General features: G+C 54.6%; 2 protein-coding genes and 1 long non-coding RNA gene across 6 annotated transcripts; 1 reads left to right on the top strand and 2 right to left on the bottom strand.

Annotated features, from left to right (window-relative positions):
* Positions 1-197: 197 nt before the first annotated feature.
* On the bottom strand, positions 198-3,762 carry B3GNT4 (UDP-GlcNAc:betaGal beta-1,3-N-acetylglucosaminyltransferase 4). The gene is made up of 2 exons (XM_038574948.1): positions 3,654-3,762; positions 198-1,422 (listed from the first exon to the last, which is right to left on the bottom strand). Exon 2 carries the CDS (start codon positions 1,412-1,414, stop codon positions 341-343), a length of 1,074 nt encoding a protein of 357 aa, XP_038430876.1. The 5' UTR covers positions 1,415-1,422; positions 3,654-3,762; the 3' UTR covers positions 198-340.
* LOC119866145 lies at positions 2,325-6,268 on the top strand. The gene is made up of 3 exons (XR_005379129.1): positions 2,325-2,619; positions 4,018-4,081; positions 5,022-6,268. It is a non-coding gene; the product is annotated as an uncharacterized LOC119866145 (long non-coding RNA).
* LRRC43 (leucine rich repeat containing 43) lies at positions 3,985-20,723 on the bottom strand. Of its 4 annotated transcripts, none has more exons than XM_038574941.1 (13): positions 20,606-20,723; positions 18,817-19,077; positions 17,662-17,772; positions 16,261-16,400; positions 13,943-14,181; positions 13,101-13,288; positions 11,612-11,847; positions 9,850-9,991; positions 9,543-9,695; positions 9,272-9,457; positions 8,904-8,934; positions 8,736-8,780; positions 3,985-4,139 (listed from the first exon to the last, which is right to left on the bottom strand). In XM_038574941.1, the coding sequence occupies exons 4-13, from the start codon at positions 16,365-16,367 to the stop codon at positions 4,012-4,014; spliced, it is 1,455 nt and encodes a 484-aa protein (XP_038430869.1). In that variant the 5' UTR covers positions 16,368-16,400; positions 17,662-17,772; positions 18,817-19,077; positions 20,606-20,723; the 3' UTR covers positions 3,985-4,011. The 4 variants fall into 4 exon arrangements, with proteins under 4 accessions (XP_038430869.1, XP_038430870.1, XP_038430872.1 ...); XM_038574942.1 differs by lacking the exon at positions 20,606-20,723 and adding an exon at positions 20,420-20,549; XM_038574944.1 differs by lacking the exon at positions 20,606-20,723 and adding an exon at positions 20,409-20,516.
* Positions 20,724-21,044: the final 321 nt, after the last annotated feature.

The following is a 21,044-nucleotide window of genomic DNA, read 5'->3' on the forward strand; positions in this document are numbered from 1 at the left end:
ATGAAGGAGAATAACTTTTTTTGTTTTATACTTCAAAAAGAAAATGTTTGTGTGTATATTCTGGGGCCCTATGCAGCCTCTTCACCTCCCAGACTGGCAGCACCCCAAGGGGCTCCAGGAAACACACACAGAGACCTCCCCTCGCTAGAGATGCTGCCAAATTTGGCTCCCATTCAACACATGCTGGTACAAGTTAAGCCAGGTTTCAGTGTTTTTAATAAGTGTTAGCAAGGTTCCGGTGGGGGTTACAAAAAAGAAGTCAGCATTCCCTGACACATCAGGGTCAAGTGTCAAGGTTCTCAATTTGTCATCATGATAGGAAAATCAACACTGGGTCTACTCAACCCACCCCTCGGAGTTGAGGCAAGGGGGCTGCCGCACACCTGAGCCCCTCATCTGTTACAAGGGCCCACATGGTCCACATTTCCATGGGGCTGAGGCGGTGCACCAGTAGGAGCCCTCGGTACAGGCAGGGGTCTAGGGGGTTCAGGGGCTGCCGTATTCCAAATGTCTTAAAGCCAGCATGGTGCATGGGGCTCACCCCCAGCTTCCTCAGGCACATGCCCACAAAGACATCGTCGATGGGGAAGAGTTCGGCCTCTTCCACCGCTGCTTGGAGCCGCTGCACGGTGGCCCTGGACATGACGTAGCCCCCGCCCCCAGCATAGGGTGGGTAGTGGCGGGCCCTGTACATGGATGGGGGGATGAAGTACTTAACTTTGGTGTTCCTGTTGGGCAGGGCCTGGCGGATAACATCTCCCACCAGGAGGTCCTGGGCTGGGTCCCAGCCATCCAGGAACTCCAGCACGTTAGGGACGTGGACAAAGACGTCGTCATCTCCCTTTAGCATGAAGCGGGTCTGGGAGCAGGCCACTGCAACCCAGCGCTGCAAGTGCAGCTCCTTAAGCGTCAGGTTGAAGAAGTCTTCAGCAAAGTCCCACTGCAGGATATCGTCAAACTCCCGACTCTCGTAGGCCAGCAGCTGGGCAGGGGGCGCTGGTCCCGCTACCCCCAGAAGGAACACCAGTTTCAGCCGCCGGCCCCTGGCCCAGCCCCCCACCCGGCCCCACGTGCTGCGGATAGCCGCCCTCCGCTCCACGTGGCCGGGCTGTGACTTGATGGCCAGGAGCAGGAAGGTGTCCTCAGCACAGCCCGAAGGCTCCAGCAAGATGGAGAAGTTGCGGCAGTGGCGGTAGGTCAAGAAGAGGCGGTGACGGCTAGGCAAGGACAAGGAGATGTTAGCCACTGTGCGGTTGGGGGGACACTGGCTGCGGCGGGGCCCTGGGGGAGCCCAGAAGGGCTGGTGGGCCCTCGAGCCCCCCACTGGCTTGGCCTCCTTCTTCAGGAAGAGCAGGCAGCTGAGCAGCAGCACAGCCAGGCCGTACAGGACCAGCCAGCCCAGCCTGCGGACCATGGCAGGGCCTGCAGGGAGAGAGCGCTGTGAGCCACCGCCCTGCAGCCACCCAGCAGCCCATGTCCTGCCGGCCTACCTCTGCCTTTTGCGTGGCAGAGTCCCTCTCCAGGGTGTGTGGGGGGAGGGAGGGGGACAGCATTCCTCTCTGCTGGCATCATGGGGGTCTCCACTCTCCCCCCAAAAGGACCTGCAGCTGCTTTAAAACTGGGGAGCCTCGGGGGGCTGTCAGGAGAGCATGTGACTCTTGATCTCAGGGTGGGGAGTTTGAGCTCCACACTGGGTGTCAAGATGACTTAAACTGAAAAAATTAAAAACACAGAACACCTGAAGCAGCATGTGCACTTTGGGCATTTCCCAGGAAACTCGAGTATCAGGGTGAACGTGGCACAGAGCCGGTTCATTTCCAAGGAAATTCGTTCTAGGCACAAACCCTGACCTCTGGGGCCCTTGAGTCTAAAGTCAAACCATTTCCCCTGAAAACCCGGCAGTGTGATCTGCTGGCGGCCAGCCCGGGGATGGGTCTCAGGGACGGGCTGGGTCTCAGGGACGGGCTGGGTCTCAGGGAAGGGGGCCCTGGGCTCTGCCCTTAGTTTGCGCCCCCAGGGAAGGAACCACGCAACACATCCTTCACATCTGCCTGGAGTTTCCCCCGGCTTCTTGGAAGAAGTCTCTTCTTTCCCACAGGTTTCTTGGCGGGAGTCGCTTAAAATGGGGTTTCAAAAACAACCCACTTGCACAAAAAGCACAAAAGCTCTTCACTCATGTACCAGGGCCACCTCCCCTGCAGCCACTGCCCCCCGTCCGTCCCCCTCACTCAGCTCTGGTTTCCTGAGTCCACGGAGAAGGCCCTGAAATGCGGGTTCGAGGGAAATGCGGGTTCGAGGAACCTGCACAAGAGCAAGCATAGCACAGGCACGCAGTCCGCCCACACTGGCCCCAGCCCTGCCGCTCGGGGCGCAGAGGTAGGCAGGGCAGGCCGGCCAGAGGTGGGAGACACCAAATGAACCAGCACGGACTTCAGACCGTGCTGAGAAATTGAAGCGGAAGGGAATACGGTGACCCGGAGGTTGTTTCAGCCCGTGGTAGGTGGTCTACAAAGGCCTCCCTGATTAAGGACGTTGGAGCAAGAACAGAACGTCGGGACCAGACCACAAAGATCGGGAGCAGAGTGTGCCAGGCAGAGCCCAGCGGAGCTCCTGGAGCAGGTGCAGGCGCGATGTCGGGGCAGGAGCGCGGCGTGGCCGGAGTATGAGGGTGAAGGCCTCCAAGGGGGCCAGTGCAGGGCGGAGAAGCGGAGCCCTGGCCCGCGGAGCGGAGGGGAGGGCGGGGGCAGCTCGGGCTTACTGTAACCCCCGCAGAGATCCACTGGGGGACTGAGCAGAGGCAGTGACAGGAGTGCATTGCTTGAAAGGTTCCTCGCTGCTGCAGCTTAGATGACGGGTTGTGGGAAAGGCGAGAGGGGAAACGGCACCAGCCAGGAAACTGTTGCCTTAGTGAAGACCCACGACGCAGCTGCGACGGGCGCGGCGGCCGCGCAGCGCGGAGCCCCGGGGGCGGCGGTTGCGTCTGCAGAGAGGCGCGCTGGGCCGGCGCTCTGGTTCCGGCGGGTCCCACGGCCCAACCCGCGCCCGCGCGCCTTGCCGCAGCCCCCGGGGCCACTACGGAGCCGGGCTCCCCAAAGGCTGGCGCACGCTCCGCGTCCCGGGCCGCTCCTCGGCCCCCCCCCACCCGCCTGCCCAGCGCAGGTCTCCCTTGCTACTGCGCGCCCCCAGGACCCTGACTCTCAACCCGCGTGGGCTTCACTGAGTGCACCACACGCCCAAGTGTGCTGAGTCCTAAGGGTCTGCAATGGTCTCTGGGGAACAGCCGCCTCGGGTCCTTGGGCCCGGTGACACCACACGCTACGACGGGGGAAGAGGCCAGTTCCTTCTTTCAACCCGACACTGCTGCTGTGCGGGCCGAAAGCGGGCGGGGTCGCCGGAGCAGGGGCCCCGCGGCGGACACCCCTCCCGGTCCGCAAGGCCGGTTCCAGCCTTCCGGGCCCCGGTGGGCGAACGGAAGCCGGGGCGCGGCAGGAGGCCGCCTGGCCCCCGACCGCCCCCCGGGGAGCCGACCCCGCCGCCAGACCCAGCGTCCTCGCCGCGGCGCGGCGTGCGGAGGCACTGGCAGCCCCGGGCCCTCCGGCACCGTGAGACACGGCTGCCCCCGGTCCCGCTCTGCCGTCCCCCCGCGGACCTACCTGAGCCGGGACACCGCGCCAGGGACTGGCGAGAAGCTCCGGCAGGCGAGCGGGGACCCGGAGCGTCAGCCTCGCACCGCTGGCTCCGGGGGGGTCGATGGGCGGGGCCGCGGGCGGGGGCGGGGCGGGGCGAGGCGGGGCCGCGGGCGGGGGCGGGGCGGGGCGGGGCGGGGCCGCGGGCGGGGGCGGGGGCGGGGGCGGGGGCGGGGCGGGGCGGGGCGGGGCCGCGGGCGCCCTCCCACATCCGGCTTCCGGCACCCGCCCTGTACCTGCCGGCCCCGGCCCCGGCCCGCCCCCCGCCGTGGCGGCAACACGGACGCGGAGCTGCGGGCATCAGAACAGCCTTTAATCGCGCGCCCTACAGGGAGAAGTCCCGGAGCGCCTCCTCGGCCGAGCGGCACTGGTTCAGCTGGATCTGCACCTCCACGGTCAGCGGCTGCGGCTGGTAGTCGCTTTCGTAAATTGCAAACGCAGATTTTTTCTTTTCTGAGAAATAAAAACACGAGTATGTGAGTCCCGAGAGGTGTGCGGGCTGCTTCGCCGCCGCCCTGGACGGGCTCGTTACGCGAGCGTCCCCGACACGCAGAGCTGTGCTCCGACCCGAGGGCAGCGCGCTTGGGGGCGCGGGACGCCAGCCCCGGCCCGGCCCGTCTCGGCCGAGCAGATCCCTTAACCAGGCGCAGCTGTTGCAGTTGCGCGTTGAAGCAGCTGCTGGTGTCTCAGAGCAGTGTTTTCTGTTTTTGGTCTTTGGAATAATTTTAATTACAACCCACCCCCCAGCCCATTCCTAAAGTCAAATAATTCCAGAGAAAATATGAAACAGGTTGAGCAACGTTTTCAAAGAATATTGACCAACCACGGTTATTCGGAGGTGAATATTGGGCAGATATTTTCTTAAAAAGCGAATGAAGTCTGGCATTGCAGGGAAAACGGGAAGCATTTTGATGAATCTGTAACATTTGAGCTTGCAAGTAGAAACTAGAATTTTGGAACGTGGTATCTGCCACCATAAAGAGTTTCCCAATACTCAAAGACTCTTCCAATGACATGGGTGCTGATAAACAATGTGATTTTGGGGTAATGTATATGTGTCGACAGTCGGGAAGATCTGCATAACTCAGTGAGCCAGTATTTTACAGATAACCAATGCCTGATGTTACAAATTGTGCATGAGTAAGATAGCCCTTCAAAATGCAGTGTAAAAAATTTTTAAAAAAGCAATGTAGACCAATGGATTTTAACATAACTATGAAATATAGTTTTCACTCTGTAGCCGCTCTTAAAAAACTACTAGTTGTCAAATTTGACATAATACCAAAGAAAAATATCCAGTTATTTGAAAGTCTTTTAAAATATTCCCTTTTCCAGTTACATGACCATATGAGATTGGATTTTCATTATCCACTTCAACAACCGCAACACAAGAGATTAACTGCAGAACCGGCTATTTCAGTGCAACCGTCAATTAAGCCAGACAATAAAAAGATTTGCAAAAATGTAAAAAAGAAATGTAAGACCATCTTAACTCTGGTGCTCAGTAGGGAGCCTGCTTCTCCTCTCTCCTTCTACCTCTCCACCCCCACCCCCTTGTGCTCTCTCTCTCAAACAAACAAAAAAAAATCTTAAAAAAAAAAGATTTAAAAGAAGAATTTTAAGTTGATAGTTATTTTTCCTTAAATGTTTAAGAATTCTTCTACTGTCTTTTATTTGGCATTTTCAGCCGATGATAAAACTGCTGTCATCTTTATCTTTGTTCCTGTCTTTATAACTGATTTTGAGCAGTTTTATTATTTTTAAAGATTTTATTTATTCATGAGAGATGCAGAGAAAGAGAGGCAGAAATACAGGCAAAGAAAGAAGCAGGCTCCCCGCTAGGAGTCCGATGCAGGACTCGGGATCCCGGACCCTAGGATCATACCCTGAGCCAAAGGTAGACACTCAACCGCTGAACCACCCAGTCATCCCTAAGCAGTTTTATTATTATCTAGCTTGGTTTAGTTTTCTCCATGCTTTTTGTGTTTTGAGTTCACCAAACTTTTTGGATTTATGTATTTATAATTTCCGCCTAACTTGGAAATGTTTCAGCAATTACTTCTTCAAATATCCTTTTTGCCTTTCCCACTCTCCTTTGGAGATGCCAACTATATGGACATTGGCTCCTCTGACTTCGTCTCAAAATTCACTGATGTTCTGTTCATTTTTTCCCAGTCATTTTTCTGCGTTTAATTGTGGATAGTTTCTACTGCTTCCAGTTTACTAATCTTTTCTTCTGAATTATCTAATATGCCATTAATCCCAGTGAATGTGTTTTTAATATGACATGGTAGTTTTCATCCCTAAAAGTTTGGTTTACTGTCCATATTGCTACATACCACAATCTTTCATTTAGCCTCTTAGATATATGGAATATAATTATAATAAGTTTTAATGTCCTTGTCTACTAACATGTATGTCATTTTTGAGTCAATTATGATTGATAAATTCTCATTATATATTAAGTTTTCTTGCTTTTTTTCCATATATGATAATTTTTTATTGGATGGCAGATGTGAATTTTACCTTGGGTGCTATTTTTTTTTAAGATTTTATTAATTTGAGGGAGAGAGCATGCAAGTGCGGGGAAGGGCAGAGGGAAAGGGAAACAGAAAACCTTAAGCAGACTTCATGCTGAGCACAGAGCCCAACATGGGACTCGATCACACAACTCTGAGATTCTGACCTGAGCTGAAATCAAGAGTTTGATGCTTAAAGACTGAGCCACCCCCAGGTGCCCCACTTCGGGTGCTATTTTTGCATTCCTTTCCATATCTTTGGATTTTGCTTTAGGATATGGTTAAATTAAAAAAAAAAAAAAAAAAAAAAAAGGATATGGTTAAATTTCATCCTCGCAGGACTTGTCACTTCCTGCTCAAAATCTGAAGTGTTCCCCAGCGTGCTGTGCTCACTCCTTTTCTCTGTCAACATAAGCGCGTGTATTTTCATGGTTTTAAATACCATTAAGCTGGGCAGCCCGGGTGGCTCAGCAGTATAGTGCCGCCTTCGGCCCAGGGTGTGACCCTGGAGTCCCGGGATCGAGTCCCATGTCGGGCTCCTTGCATGGAGCCTGCTTCTCCGTCTGCCTCTGCGCCTCTCTCTCTCTCTGTGTCTCTCATGAATAAATAAATAAAATCTTTATAAATAAATAAATACCATTAAGCTGATTCATTCATTCAATGTTGATGGCCTACTATGAGTCTACTATGCTGGGGACGGGATTGTACAACTTTAAAGAATGCAAGTTCATCCCCCCACCCTTATAGTTTCAGTGTAGTAGATGAGATAAAAATAAAACAATTATCTAGATTCGCATCTCTATAGTTTGCTTGGTGCTGAGTACTATAGATGAAAACACCAGGTGCTATGAAGGAAACAAGGAAGGCAACCCATCCAGAGGATCAGCTTCCTGAAAGAAGGCAATTGAAGCTAAAATTTGACAGATGAAGTAGCTGAGGAAACAGTGGCAAGTGTAGATTAAGTATTCCAAGCAGAGCTCTGCAATTATAGAACATGGAAATGTGGATTTTGTGATGCAGCCAGCAGGAAGTCATGGAAGAATTTCCAAAAGAGGAGTGACTTGGCCGGACCTGCCAACAAGATCACCCGGGCTACTGCAGCGGAATGGACGGAGTGGCTGGTGGGAGGAAGGAGGTGCAGCAAGGTGGCCATTGTGGTTGTCTGGGGTGGTGGCAAAGGAGATGGAGAAGGCACTGGGTGACAAGGGGCAGGTGAGGGCAAGGCTTCTTGGATGCTCCACACACTTCACCTTCACAGGTACAAAATCAAACTCACCCCAGGGGCAGCTCTGCAGGCCCTGAGCAGAAGCCTCTCCTGCCCACTACCCTCCTGGCCCCCCAGTAACTCTCAGACCTGTCTCCCCCGCACTGTCTCTGCTGTCCATTCCAGGTCAGGCCCTCAGCATTTCTTGCCTTTTACATTTTTTTTTTAAGGTGAATTTCTTTTCATCAAGATAAAATTCTCATAATAGTCAACATTTTAACTACTTTTAAGTGTACACTTCTGTGGGTTTTAGTATATTCATAATGTTGTTCAACCATTATCATTATCTAACTCCAGAACGTTTTGTACCCCACCTGGAAACCCTGTACCCATTAGCAGTCACCTCCCTCCCCCAGCTCTCAGCCCCCACTGATCTACTTTGTGTCCCTATGGATTCACTCATTCCGAGACATTTCACATAAATGGAATCATACACTATATGGCCTTTTGCGACTGGCTGCCTTCCCTGCCATCCCTCTGAGCTCTACCCATGCAGTGCCTTGTTCCTCTTCTCTGCTGAGGGATCTCCATTGTATGGAAATACCACGTCCTGTTTGGGCATTCGTCCACTGAGGGGCATTGGGCTGAATCTACTTTCTGGCTGTCAGGAATAGTGCTGCCCTGACTTTACTGTATACTTTGCAGCAGCCTCCCAACTGCTCTCCCCATCTCCTATTGCTCCTTGCAAGCCTGCCAGTTCTTTCTAAACTCAGATCTAAAGGTTACCTATTTCAGAGGCTTCATTGACCACCCCTTGTTCATAGAACAAGCCCACACTCCTTGTGGGGCAAATAGGGCCAAGGACCTGAAACAAGCCAGGCAACTGCCGAGCCGGAAGGACCCTGGCCTGGTCCCAACTCAGCCCCCTATCCCACATCACCTGGCTCCCACCCCAGACCACCTCACCTGTCCTTAGCAAAACCTATAGCACGCTGTGCTTGTCTCAGGGATGCAGGAAAGATGTAGGGTTTGGTCCTTAGGGTGGGCATGGCCTTCCCACTGCCCAGAAGGTATGATTCTCCATCCTCCCATCTCTTTGGTCCCCAACCAGGCTAATCCTTCCCAAGGTCCTGCTATGGTCTGAAATCCTAATCCCCCAGAAGTGACGGTATTAAGAGATGGGGGCTTGGGAAGTCATGAGGTCATGAGGGCAGAGCCTCATGAATGGGCCTAGTATCCTTATAAAAAGCAGCTCTGGAGAGACCCCTTACCCCCCTCCACCATAGGATGTAGCAAAGGGGGCTGGTTACCAACCAGGACCCTCACCTAACGATGCTGGCACCTTGGTCTTGGACTTCCCAGCCTCCAGAACTGCAAGAAATAAATGTCTGTTGTTTACCAGCCTGCCAGGCTCTGGCATTGTTACGGCAGCCTGAACAGACTAAGGCTCCCACTGAACATTCCCTGCTCTCGGTCACCATCATCACTTCTTACCATTTTTAGCTTTCTTGTTCTTCTTCAAATCCTGAGAGAAAGAACCACAACATGAGAGGCTCCCTGGAGTCAGGGCGTGCTTGGGAAGGGGCGGTGCAGATGCCTGTGCAGTCCTGTGGGGCTCCCCACCCAGGGAGGCAAGGCCGGCCTTCCAGAGAGGAACGGGCCTGACCTGCCCCCTTGCCTGGCTCCTCACGCCCGAGAAGGCTGCCCAAGGAGCCGGCGACCCAGAAAGCTGGGAGCTGGGCAGTGCTGCCCGTGCCTCCCGGGGCCTGCCGGAGGAGTCTGGGAGGCTCAGAGCCCCCTGGAGCCCCTCTTTGCCCAGCACTGCTTCGGTGGAGACAGGAGGGACAGAGGCCCCGCTGTACCCTAAGAAACATCAGCCTGTCGATTTCCGGGGTGCGGATCACCCCAAAGTTGCACACGGAGGACACAAGTGACTCCCCCGCCAGCAGGGGCTCCAAGGCCAGCAGGCCACTGCCCAGCACGCGCAGGATGGGGGGGTCCTGGCGGAGCTCCTTTGGAAGCTCCTTCTTCTTGGACGCCTTCTGTTCCTGCGGAGGGGAGAGGCCGGAGAGCAGACGGGGCCCCCACGGACCAGGCCCAGAGCACCCACAGCCACCGCCGCCCAGCCGGTACCTTTGCCGTCCCTTTCTCCCCTTTCCCTGCCTTGTCGTTCCCGTCTTTTTCCTTGTCTTTGTCCTTCTTCCCTTTCTTGTCCTTCTCCCCTTTTCCTTTCTTGGCAGGCGACACAATGTCGACAGGAGGCGGCACCAGAGGCCAGGAGAGGATCTAGGGGACAGCGAGGTGGCCGCGGTGAATACAGGCCAGGCCAGGGCTAGCTAGGGCCTGCCAACACGGGAGCAGAGCCACGCGGCACCCGGACAGAAGAGCGGAGGCTGGGGAAGGGGCCCACGTGTGGAGTGTGGGGATCCGCGCCACCCACCTTCTCCTCCACAATGGTCACGGTGGTTCCCGCCAGCAGGAAGGCCTTGAGGGGCACCAGATCTCTGAGGCTGTGCTGCATCTCATAGTTGCAGGGAATGACATCTGTCCAGGGCTTGCGGGTGGTGCTGAAGAGGACTGTCCTTGGGGAGGGCAGAGGCAGACAGGGCACCATCACCCAGGAGGCTGTGGCCAGGGACGAGGACAAGGCTTTTGAGAAGATGTGCACAGCGTGCCATGAGGCCAGACCCAGGATTACGGCCCGATGCCATTTATATAAAGGTCTGAGAGAGGCACGGTGACTAATGGTGTCACCTGAGTTGATGATGACCCTTGGGAAAGAGGGAGGGGCCTGGGGAGTCTTCAGAGGTTCTGTTATATTGTTTCTTTTTTAAATTATGTTTTTTTACTGGGGCAGCCTGGGTAGCCCAGCAGTTTAGCGCCGCCTTCAGTCCAGGGCGTGATCCTGCAGATCTGGGATCCAGTCCCACATCAGGCTCCCTGCATGGAGCCTGCTTCTCCCTCTGCCTGTGTGTCTGCCTCTCTCTCTCTCTCTCTCTCTCTCTCTCGAGTAAACAAATAAAATATTTTTAAAATAATAAAAATAAAAAATAAAAACATAATAGAACAGGTTGGTTTGTCCACAGCCACATGGAGAATCAGCAAATTTCAAACTGATACCCAGAATATGTGTTCATTTTTTTTAAAAACAAATTATGAGTATATAGCTTTGTACACATGACTGGGAAGTATATGCACAAAACTATTAAGAAGAATTCATCCTGGGGCACCTGGCTGGCTCAGTCGGTAAAGCGCCTGCCTACCGCTCAGGTCATGGTGCTGGGGTCCTGGGATCGAGTCCCACGTTGGGCTCCCTGCTCAGCAAGGCGTCTGCTTCTCCCTCTGCCCTTACCCCCTCGCTCGTGATCTCTGTCTCTCAAATATATAAAAATATTTAATAAATAATAAAAGAGTACTTCATTCCATGGGATGAATTAGATGGATACATGAGAAGAGGCTTTTATTTTCTAATTTACACATTTTTTAAAAAGCAGAATCATTTGTAGTTCTTACGTTTTTGTGAATATTTTCAAAAATTCAACCACCACGACCACCGCAAGATCATCAGCGGTGGCCGGCTGAGGAGCCTGGCTGGGGGCTGGAGGTTGCCTCCCCTCCTCTGACAGTGGGGGCAGCTGCCTGCCGAGTCCAGGGAACGCGACACAAGGAGCCACTGCGGCTCCCCCCACAGTCTCCACAAGCCTGATCATTTACCTTCTGTGGAGGTTTGAAGTAATTTTTTAAAAAATAACTCTTTTAGCTAGGGGAGAAGCTCGCTTTCCCAATTCCTTGAGGGCATCGGTAGCAGGGTCTGCATGGGGCAGAGGCTCAGTTAATTAGAAGTCACAAGTTCCGTTTTCTGCACCACCACCCCCCCCCCCAACGCCCCATCAGAAGAATCCAACGACAAAACCAGCTGATAGCAGGAATTTTGTAAACAAAACAAAAAGCACACCAAGTCCCGTGTTTAGCAATTAGTCACAAAATCAGTTAACAGAACTTCAAACACTAAATGAGAAGTGACGCTAAGTGCTCGTAAAATTCTTCATCATAAGGCAAAGCGCGGCACGCAGGAGGCCGGGCAGCGGGCTGGAGGCCTGGGGTAAGGGAGAGGCCCGGGAGGAGGCCGCGGGAGGCTCCAACCCGCGAACACGGCAGGGGAGGTTCCCACGCGGCGGCCGGGCCCCGCGCCGCATCCTTACCCCGCGGAGGGGCCGAGCCGGGGGTCCGCCCGCGGCCGCAGCTTGGCCAGCGCCTCCAGCTCCTCCGCCGAGTCCGTCACCCAGGGCGGGGGCGCCGACGCGCCCGAGGCCAGCGAGTCCTCCCGCTGCCCCGACGGGGTGGACGGCCCCGACTCCACCGACTCTTCACGCCCCTCGGAGGGCTCTTGGCGGACGTCCTGGCCCAGCGGCTCGCCGCGGGGCGCGGGCTCGACGGTCTGCGGGAGACACACGGACCCCGCGGGGCCGCCGCTCGGTCCCCCGCAGCGCGCAAGTGTGGGCGCAGGTGCCTGTGCCCCCGGGCCGGGCCGGCAGCGAGAACGCAGGCCCTCACGCGCGGCTTGGGAAGGAGGCTTTGGTTTGGTGGTTGTTGCTGTCTAAATGCCCGTCTTGCCCCTCCTGGGAGGTCTGCGTTGGGAGGAACGATTTCTGCGGGAGCTAGGGTGTCCCCCATTTCTCCTGGCTGGAGGATACCCTCGGCTTTGCTTTTGGTGAGAGGAGTGATGGAAGAGCAGGGGAGAAGCAGGGGGAGAAGCAGGGGGAGAGTTGGTTAGGGGGAGAGTTAGTTAGGGGGAGAGTTAGTGGGAGAGTTAGGGGGAGAGTTAGGGGGAGAGTTAGTTAGGGGGAGAGTTAGGGGGAGAATTAGGGGGAGAGTTGGGGGAGAGTTAGTTAAGGGGAGAGTTAGTTAGGGGGAGAGTTAGGGGGAGAGTTAGGGGGAGAGTTAGTTAGGGGGAGAGTTAGTTAAGGGGAGAGTTAGGGGGAGAGTTAGGGGGAGAGTTAGTGGGAGAGTTAGGGGAAGAGTTAGGGGGAGAGTTAGTTAAGGGGAGAGTTAGGGGGAGAGTTAGGGGGAGAGTTAGTTAGTGGGAGAGTTAGGGGAAGAGTTAGGGGGAGAGTTAGTGGGAGAGTTAGGGGGAGAGTTAGGGGAAGAGTTAGGGGGAGAGTTAGGGGAGAGTTAGTTAGGGGGAGAGTTAGTTAAGGGGAGAGTTAGTTAAGGGGAGAATTAGGGGGAGAATTAGGGGGAGAGTTAGGGGAGAGTTAGTTAAGGGGAGAGTTAGTGGGAGAGTTAGTTAGTGGGAGAGTTAGTGGGAGAGTTGGGAAGAGTTAGGGGGAGAGTTAGTGGGAGAGTTAGGGGGAGAGTTAGGGGGAGAGTTAGGGGGAGAGTTAGGGGAAGAGTTAGGGGAGAGTTAGGGGAGAGGTAGGGCAGAGGTAGGGGGAGAGGTAGGGGAGAAGCCTGCTTGTACATGCTGCTCCCTGGTGAGGCCATTTGCTGGGATTTCAAGGGCAAAGGAAGGAGGCGAAGGCAGTGAGCTGCAAGAAAGGGTCTGACCAGAGCCGCTTCCCCCTCAGAGTCGGGTGTGAACCAAAAAGCTCCCATTAAGGGGGTTTTCTGGGCTCCAAGAAGCGGTTCTGCTGCACCGCACAGGAGACCCTGTGCCCCCGAGCTCCCGGGAGCAGCCCGAGGGGAACCCACCTCAGCCAGCACACCACCATATTTACTTCCTTCTCCTTCTTCATCTTCCACAAAACCGTAGGTCACATAGTAGCTGTAACTGATAAAAGGGCCTTGGGGCCCCGGGTCGGGGTCCAAGATAGAGGTGTCGGGAACCCCCTTGACATTTCCAATGGTCACCACGAGCTGCGCCTCACATGCCAAAAGGTCTGCAAGGGGGATGGGCGGAAGTGAGGGGTAGGCAGGGGAGGGCTGCCCAACAGGCTCCCTGCATTCTCTCCTCCACCCGGGCCCAGCCTCACAGTGTGCAGACTTGGGCTCAAATCCCAGTTCTGCCAAGTTCAAACACAGTGATGTGCAGCACGTCCCTTTTTGGTAAGATGGTAAGACACCCCTCTTGTTTTCCTCATCTGTATAATGGGAATGACAGTAGTTGCTTTGCAGGATGGTTACAGATGAAGAATACCTGTTACCTTAGCACAGCCAGGCACACAGTCCCGGGAGCTGTTTGTTACCAGTGTTGTATCACCCTTACCCTGAGAAGGATCTGATGCAGCTTGTGGCATGGGCCACAAGGGGGTGATCTCAAGCCACCGCAGAAGTAAAGAAATTGGTTTCAAGAATGTTTCCTGTTTGCCTAGGATGGTCTCACCCTCCTTACCACTTCTGTCCCCCAATCCCAAGTACAGAGATCAAAAATCTGGGAGAGGACTCTGATCAAGAAGGTGAGCTACACTTGACTAAGGTGTGGGTCCACTGGGGAGCTGCAGGGACAGGCCACCCTGTATGATGGTGGACAGGCAAGCTGAGGCTCAGGGCATCAAATACCAGCCCCTCCCCACTTTGCACATCGGCTTCCTCACCCCCATGGTGGCTGAGCCCCCTGAACTGATACTTCTCACTGGGAGACACGGTGATGTCATCTAGCACGCAGAGCCGGGACAGGCTGTCGATGGTGAAACCTCGGTAGTAGGGCACCAGGCCCAGTGGGTTCCCCTGCAGCACAAGCAGCCTCAGATGTTGGAGGGTGCTGAGGCTGGCGATCATGCCCTGCAGGTCCGTCAGGTCATTGAAGCTCAGGTCCAGAGAGACAAGGTTGGGCCTAGAAGGGGAGCAGGAGAGTCCAGAGGCAGGGTGAGCAGAGGGGTGGGGACTGGCAGCTGTCATGCACCAGGCCTGCCCTGCTCACCATCCCCCAGCACCCCGTGTCCAGGACAGACAGCAGGCCTGTGCTGAGGGTGGGAGGGGAGCCCCAGCCCACCCTTGTCTCACAAATTAGCCCCCTTGTTGGGAAGCACCTCTCAGTCCTATTGCCCCCTCCCCCCATGACACTGTCATCATCACTGTGACACAGAGATGGCCCTGGTCACATCCTGCCTCCCCTGACTTCCATTTACATAGATCTCTCCTTCTCAGTTAAACTCCTGGTACCTCCCATAGATCTGATACAGCACTGTGCCTCCAGAAGGTTCTCAACAAAGACAGACACGGGCAAGGAAGGCAGAGGAAAGCCACATGGGGAGGAGCAGTGGAGGGAGGTAAGAGAGGCAGGTAAATATGAGGACCTGAGAATAGGGTACGTGAAGCTAGAGGACACCTTCCAAAGCCTGACTGGCTCATGGTCGTAAGAAGCCACGTGATTCATTTCTTGGGGGAACATGAGTGAAGAGGAACGTGCCAGTGAGGACAGTCTGGTAAAAACTGGCCAGGAAGGGGGCGCACAGGTGTGTTCCCCAACTGCACAAACTAGAAAGCAAACAGGTTCCAGATCTGAGAACAGCAGCAAGAAAAATGTGAGGGGCACGGCATGGTCACATGGATACCCTACGGCCTCCAGCAGACGGGACTCAGGCGCGTCCCGCTCCCTTCTGCCCTGCTTTTCTGGCCTGTGTAGCCAGTTGAGGGGGAAATGCCCAAAAGGACATTTCGTGGGGACCAGCACACAGACCTTGTCCAATGACAGCCTTCAAGAAGACTGGGAAGACCCGAGGAAAATCCATCCGTGAGAAGGGGACCCTGGTTTTAATCTCAGTGAAAGACAGAGGTTTCCCTTACGTGTTTTTATGAAACTCACACTTGGCACGAAGCAGGTAACCTAGGTTTTGAGAAAGTCTGTTTTCCAAATAAAAAATCAGAACACATGGTGCACAGTCCATGGTATGAGTCTGAAATCAGCCATCACAGGAGGTCCAAAATGTACGCTTGCCTCCTGGGCTACGTTCTCTGGCAGCTAAAGTCAGTGGAAGAAACTGGAATTGTGCATGGCCAAGGCTATGGCAAGGGTGGAAGGAGGAGGAGAAAGAAGGAAATTATGATCAGAGATGGGGACCCTCCAAGAGTGTATACAGCTGGGCCACCTGAGATCGTTTTCCAGATAACCTAGAAAAGCAAGGAAGGGATGCTGACCGATGCCTTCTGCCCACTCCAGGCTGCGGAGAAGGGAACCATAGTGAAGCCCACGCAGCGCCGCCCAAGATGCTGAAACCCTGGGAATCCTCCAGGCATATTCTGGAGGCCTTCCTCTGACAGCCTTTCGCAGGTGGCCTCTGATTCCCCCATACTCCTCAGACCCCAGGTTTTGTTTCCCTCCACTCACTCCCAAAGGGGACAAGCCAAACCAAGAGTAGTCTGTAGAGCAGCGACTTTCAGCTTGGGGTGATTTTGCACCCCACCTAGTGGGCACAGTCTACAAACGTTTGGTGGTTACAACTGGTGTGGGGGTGCAACTGGCATCTAGTGGATGAAGGCCAGAGGTGCTGCTCTGCTTCCTACGGAGCATGAGACAGCCCCACCCCAGTTGCCCACTCCAGTGTCGGCAATATCCAAGCTGAGAAATCCTGCTCTCAAAGCATCAGAGGGAAAGGTCTGACTCACTCCTGCTACCTCTTGTATCTCTCCTTGGACTTCAGTGGGAATTTTTGCTTATTTGGTCAGAGAAATAAATCCTAGGTCTGGAGCTGGCAGCCAACCAACAATTATTATAGAAAAAAGCAAAGCAAAAAAGAAAAGAAGGAAGGAAGGAAGGAAGGAAGGAAGGAAGGAAGGAAGGAAGGAAGGAAGGAAGGAGAAGGAAGGAAGGAAGGGAGGGAGGAGCTAAGGTGAGTCCTTCAAGGCACCAGGGTGGAATCACCCAAACCTAAGACTTAAGTGTCTCTCTCTCCATCCGGGGCTCTCCAGTTACCAGTGATCCGCGGTGACATACAGACTTTCTAAGGGGCCCAGAAGCTTGTTGTGACCCAAGCCCAAGTGCTGGAGACGTGGGGGCGGGTGGGCACACAGACACTCCATGCTGGTGATCTTGTTGCCATAGAGCTCCAGCACCTGAGAGAAGCAGAAAGAATGGTGCCTGTGAGCTGGAGTCTGTCCGTCCATCTGTCCTTCCCCTCCCTCCCTAAGAAACAACAGGATGGAACTGTGTAGTACTCATGCCACGCCGCCCTGTGCCCATCTGGACTCCCTTTAAAATACGGGGTGGAGGGGATATTTCTGCAGGAGGTGTTGGAAAGTTTCTTTTCCTTAGTGAAGGAGATGTGAAAATTTGGCATAGGAGGTGATGGCGGAGAGGATGGGTACATGCATAGCATTTTGCCGCCGCTCAACCCACGGCGGCACATCTTCGGGAAAGCCAAAGGGTCCCCGCTGGCCTTTGGAGCCAGTAAGGCATCAGCTGGAGCGTCACGAAGCATTCTTGGCTTTCTGCTCCAAGGCCTCTCCTGGTTTCTTCCTAGGCCCAGCATGTAGCCATATTTCTGAGTCCCTTCTGCCACTGTATCTACTAATTTCCACACTTAATTTGAAATTGAGATCATTTTGATATGTTCAGCTGAAAACACATCATAAAGCCTGGGCTAGCTTTATTTAAAGTGATTTTTTTTCCCATTGTGGCAAAATATATATGATTCATCATTTTCCCTATTTCTATGTGTACCATTCAAAAGCATTAAGTAGAGTCCCATCGTTGTGCAGCCATCATCACTCCTATTTCTGAAGATGTTTACCACCCCAGATGGATGTTCTGGACCGTCACAATGGTCCCCCCACTGGGTACCGCAATGACTCCCCATTGCCCTCACTCTGACCCCAGTAACCTCTGCTCTACTGTGATCCCTTGTGGATTTGCCTCTTCTAGATATTTTGTGGAAGTGGAATCATCTAATATGTGACCTTTTGTGTCTGACCTCTCTCATTCAACATAATGTTTTCAAGTTTTATCCATGCTTTAGCATGAATCATTCCCTTTTATGACTGAGGAACATCTCACTGTGTGGAGAGACCACATTTTGCTTACCCACCCATCTGCTGATGGACCTTTCAGTTGGCCCCACCTTTTGGCTGTGGTGGGTAATGCTGACCACCACTGGCCTGCAAGAATCCCAGTCCTTGCCTTCAATTCTTTGGGGCATATACTGAGAGATGGAATTGCTGGGTCACGTGGAAATTGTACTTTTTGAGGAATCTGGCCTCCCTCTCCAAAGCCTGGGGCTGGCCCTTGGCACCCAGCCACACTGGCCAAACCTTCCATTGGCAGGGTCTCTGGGCTGCAGCAGCCCGCAGACACTAAATGGAGCCTGGGACTCTTTACCTTGAGAGTTGGGGGCAGGTTGATGGCATCAACCTCCTTGATTTGATTGGCACTCAGTACCAACTCTTCGAGTTTTAGAAATTTCAGGAGACCTTTATCCACCAGGTTCACCTAGAAGGAAAGGTCAAGAAGTTAAGAGCTCTCATGGGCGAGGCAGCTGTGGAGCAGAAATAGGGTCTACAGGAGGGCAGCAACAGCTGGCCACTGACCCTCCCGAGGGGTTTACTTGGCGCACACCAACCCCCTTTCTCTCCCTAACCACCCTCCTCACAGACTCTCCTGCACATCCCACCAGGATCCCAGAGCCTTGACCACGGGGTGGTCTCTTACCTCTGAGCCCCCACCCCACCCCCTGGAGAGGTTGTACAACTTCCAGCCCAGTGTCCTGTGTCCCCTGTTGGACTGTGAGCTCCAAAGACCAGGACAGGAATCCCATATTCTTTGCTGTCTACCCCTGGGCCACAGTGAATCCCGAGGCTGTAAGCTATTGCTAGTTGACACACAGCAGGGTCAGACCTAAAGTTCAGAGGTCTTCCTGCAGATCTTCAGTTCTCTGTGGCCTCAAAGTCATTGGGGCCCTACCCGGTGACTATGCCACTTTGCCCAGGATTGAGGGGTTCTGAGGACACAAAACTTTCATAGTTGACAGTGGGAAAGTCCCAGGCAGATTGGTAGGAGTGGCTCCTGCTCCTCACGCCTGGTACTGTGGGAATTCAGTTTCTCCGGGAAAGGAGAAGCAAAAGCAGGAAGGCTGAGTTTGCAGCATGGGACTCTGTTACTGGTAGAAGCGAAGAAGGCTTTTTCGTAACAGAAACTAATACGGTACTAGGCCTAACCCTCCCTAAACCTGGGCCCCCACAGTGTAAATTAAAACCAATATGGATACTTTAGAGGTCTCTCCTAGGACCCAGGAGGGCCAATTGCAGGGTGCACCAGAAGCCAGCTATACAAGACACACCTGGATTCCCCCAGGGACGAAGAAAGAAGACACCCAACAAATGAGCAGCTGGCCCTGCTTGGTGGAGCGGCTGGTGAAATTAGGGGGACAGAGCTACCGTCCCATCCTTCCTCCCATTTAACACCGAGGCCCCACCACTAAGGACTGTACAGTTTTATAGGGGAATGGCCTCCTTAACCTCAACCCCCGGCTCTTACCTGCTTGTCCACCACCCGTAAGGATCTGAAGTAGGAGTAGAAGAAGGTGTCTTTGAGCACCAGGGGATTCTGGATGGCCAGTTCTTTCAGAAAACGGTCCTCTGCACTGGAGCCCTCCAGCAGAGCCCAGGGTGAGTGGGGGCTACGGACCAGGTCCAGCAGGGCCTCCACCGACTCCTCCCCAGGGCTCACGACCTCCTCCTCTCTGGGGATCAGCTCCCTCCATGCTCGGGGAGTTCGAGGAAGAAAGCGTGACTTATTCTGCAGTGGTGGAGGTGGAGAATGTGCTACTCGTGACTCAGCCCTCTCAAGGATTCAAGACTTCCCAGATAGAGCAGATTGTAAGATAGGACAATCAGGGATAAAGAGTTTAGAGATCTAGACAGTGAGTAATCAGTTTTGACTGATTATTAGCCATGGATAGAACTACAGACTGAGAACTACATTTCTGCCTTTAGGGGCTTACTCAAGCTGGGACCCTGGAAACACCAGGTGAGAGCATCCAAATATTTAAGATTGATGCACTGGAAGCTACGAGGCAAGCAAAAGGCAATCTGGGAGGTGTATTAACCAAGGAAAGGCTTTTGAGGAAAAAGTGGCAAGGCTGAAAAGGTTGAATTCAGAATTTAGATGTCACAGGGGATGATGAGTCCCAGAGTGGACTTTCTCCCAGCCTTTTCTCCAGGAGACACTTGAGAGATATCCGTGAAACCCCAAGAGCTCCCAGTGGATGCCAGGTACACATAGTAGGTTGTGCAACAATGTTTGTTGATGAAACACATGAACTGGTTCCTTGATTGGTGTCCTGGTTTTCTTCTCTATGAAAATGGGAACACTGACCTCCCCTTAGCGCCTGCAGTGTGTGGGGCGCCAGCTCTCCAGCAAGTGGGAGGGCAACATTCTAGACCCTCAGGATACTCGTGTGCACATCTGAGGGAGGCAGGTTCTCGGTGTCATGCTCCTCAGCCCCAGAAGGAGCACCCAGCTGTTGGGAGTGGGGCGTGGACACACACCTGCTCTAGCCCTCCTGAGCCACACTGGCTCCCCAGGAGGAAGCCTTCGAAGGGAAGTGTTTCTGGCCTCAGAAACAAGGAGACAGGAAGGGAGGGAGGAAGCCGCTTCTCCCAGGCCCACTAGCCCCTGCAGGCACCAGCACCACGCCCTGCACTCGGCCTGGGGGCTCTCGCTAGGAGCCCTGCGGCACCTGAAGGTGGACAGGCTCTTTGCCCAGGCAAAAGCTTTCACCCCCAAAGGTGCCTGGTGTCTTTAACAGGCTGAGAAGCCCTACCCCAGGTGGGCCTGATGTGCTCGGGATGGGGGTCAGGCCCACAGTCCTCGCAGAGTCCTCGCAGGGTCCGGCCGCACCCCAGGTCAGGCGGCCTCCGAAACGCCCAGACCCAAACCTCCCCTCAGGCTTCTCCAGCTCAGCCGCGTCCTGCGGCCCCCGCGCCGCCCCCGCCCGGCCCCGCCCAGCCCCGCCCCCGGCCAGCCCCGCCCCGCCCCCGGCCCCGCCCCGCCCCGCCCCCGGCCAGCCCCGCCCCCGCCCAGCCCCGAGTCCGTCCTCGCCGCCCCCGCCGGCCCCCAGAGCGCACCCAGAGCGCACCCAGCTGCCGGTGCCGCACGGGAACTCGCGCAGACACAGCTGCCTCAGGTGCTCCCGGACCGCTGCGCTCAAGGTCCTGCCCGGCTTCTCCATCGCTGCGCGGCCGCGGCGCCTATAGCCGCTGCCAACCGCCGGGCACACGCGCGCACGCGCCAGGGCTGACACGTGGGCGTCCCCGAAACCCACCTCCGAGCCGGAGTCCCGAGACTGGTTCAGGCGGGGACGCCCTGGGTTTTCTCCTCGGGCCCAGCCTGTGCCCGCAGCTGTAAAACGGGATAATCGTGCGCTTCCCGCCACAACCCCGGCTCTAACTGCCGCAGCTCCTAGCAGATGCCCAGCGCTTCCCATAGGAGAAAAACGCTAATTGTCATCCCCATTTGACAGATCTAGAAAGGAAAGATGAGCCCAAGGTCAAGCAATCTCAAGGTTCTAACCGGTGGATTCCAGCGGGTCTCTTTAACCCCTGAGTCACACACAGGTTGTAATCCCCGTTTGCATATATTAACCATTTTAGCACCAAGATCTCATTTTAGACTGGAGGCAATCTCATTCATCTCTCCATTCTCAGAGCACCTAGCATCTAGCCTACTGCTGGCCAAAAAGGAAGGGCTCCTCGGCACAGGTT

Source organism: Canis lupus, chromosome 26 (assembly GCF_011100685.1).
Source record: "Canis lupus familiaris isolate Mischka breed German Shepherd chromosome 26, alternate assembly UU_Cfam_GSD_1.0, whole genome shotgun sequence".
Lineage (NCBI taxonomy): Eukaryota > Metazoa > Chordata > Mammalia > Carnivora > Canidae > Canis > Canis lupus.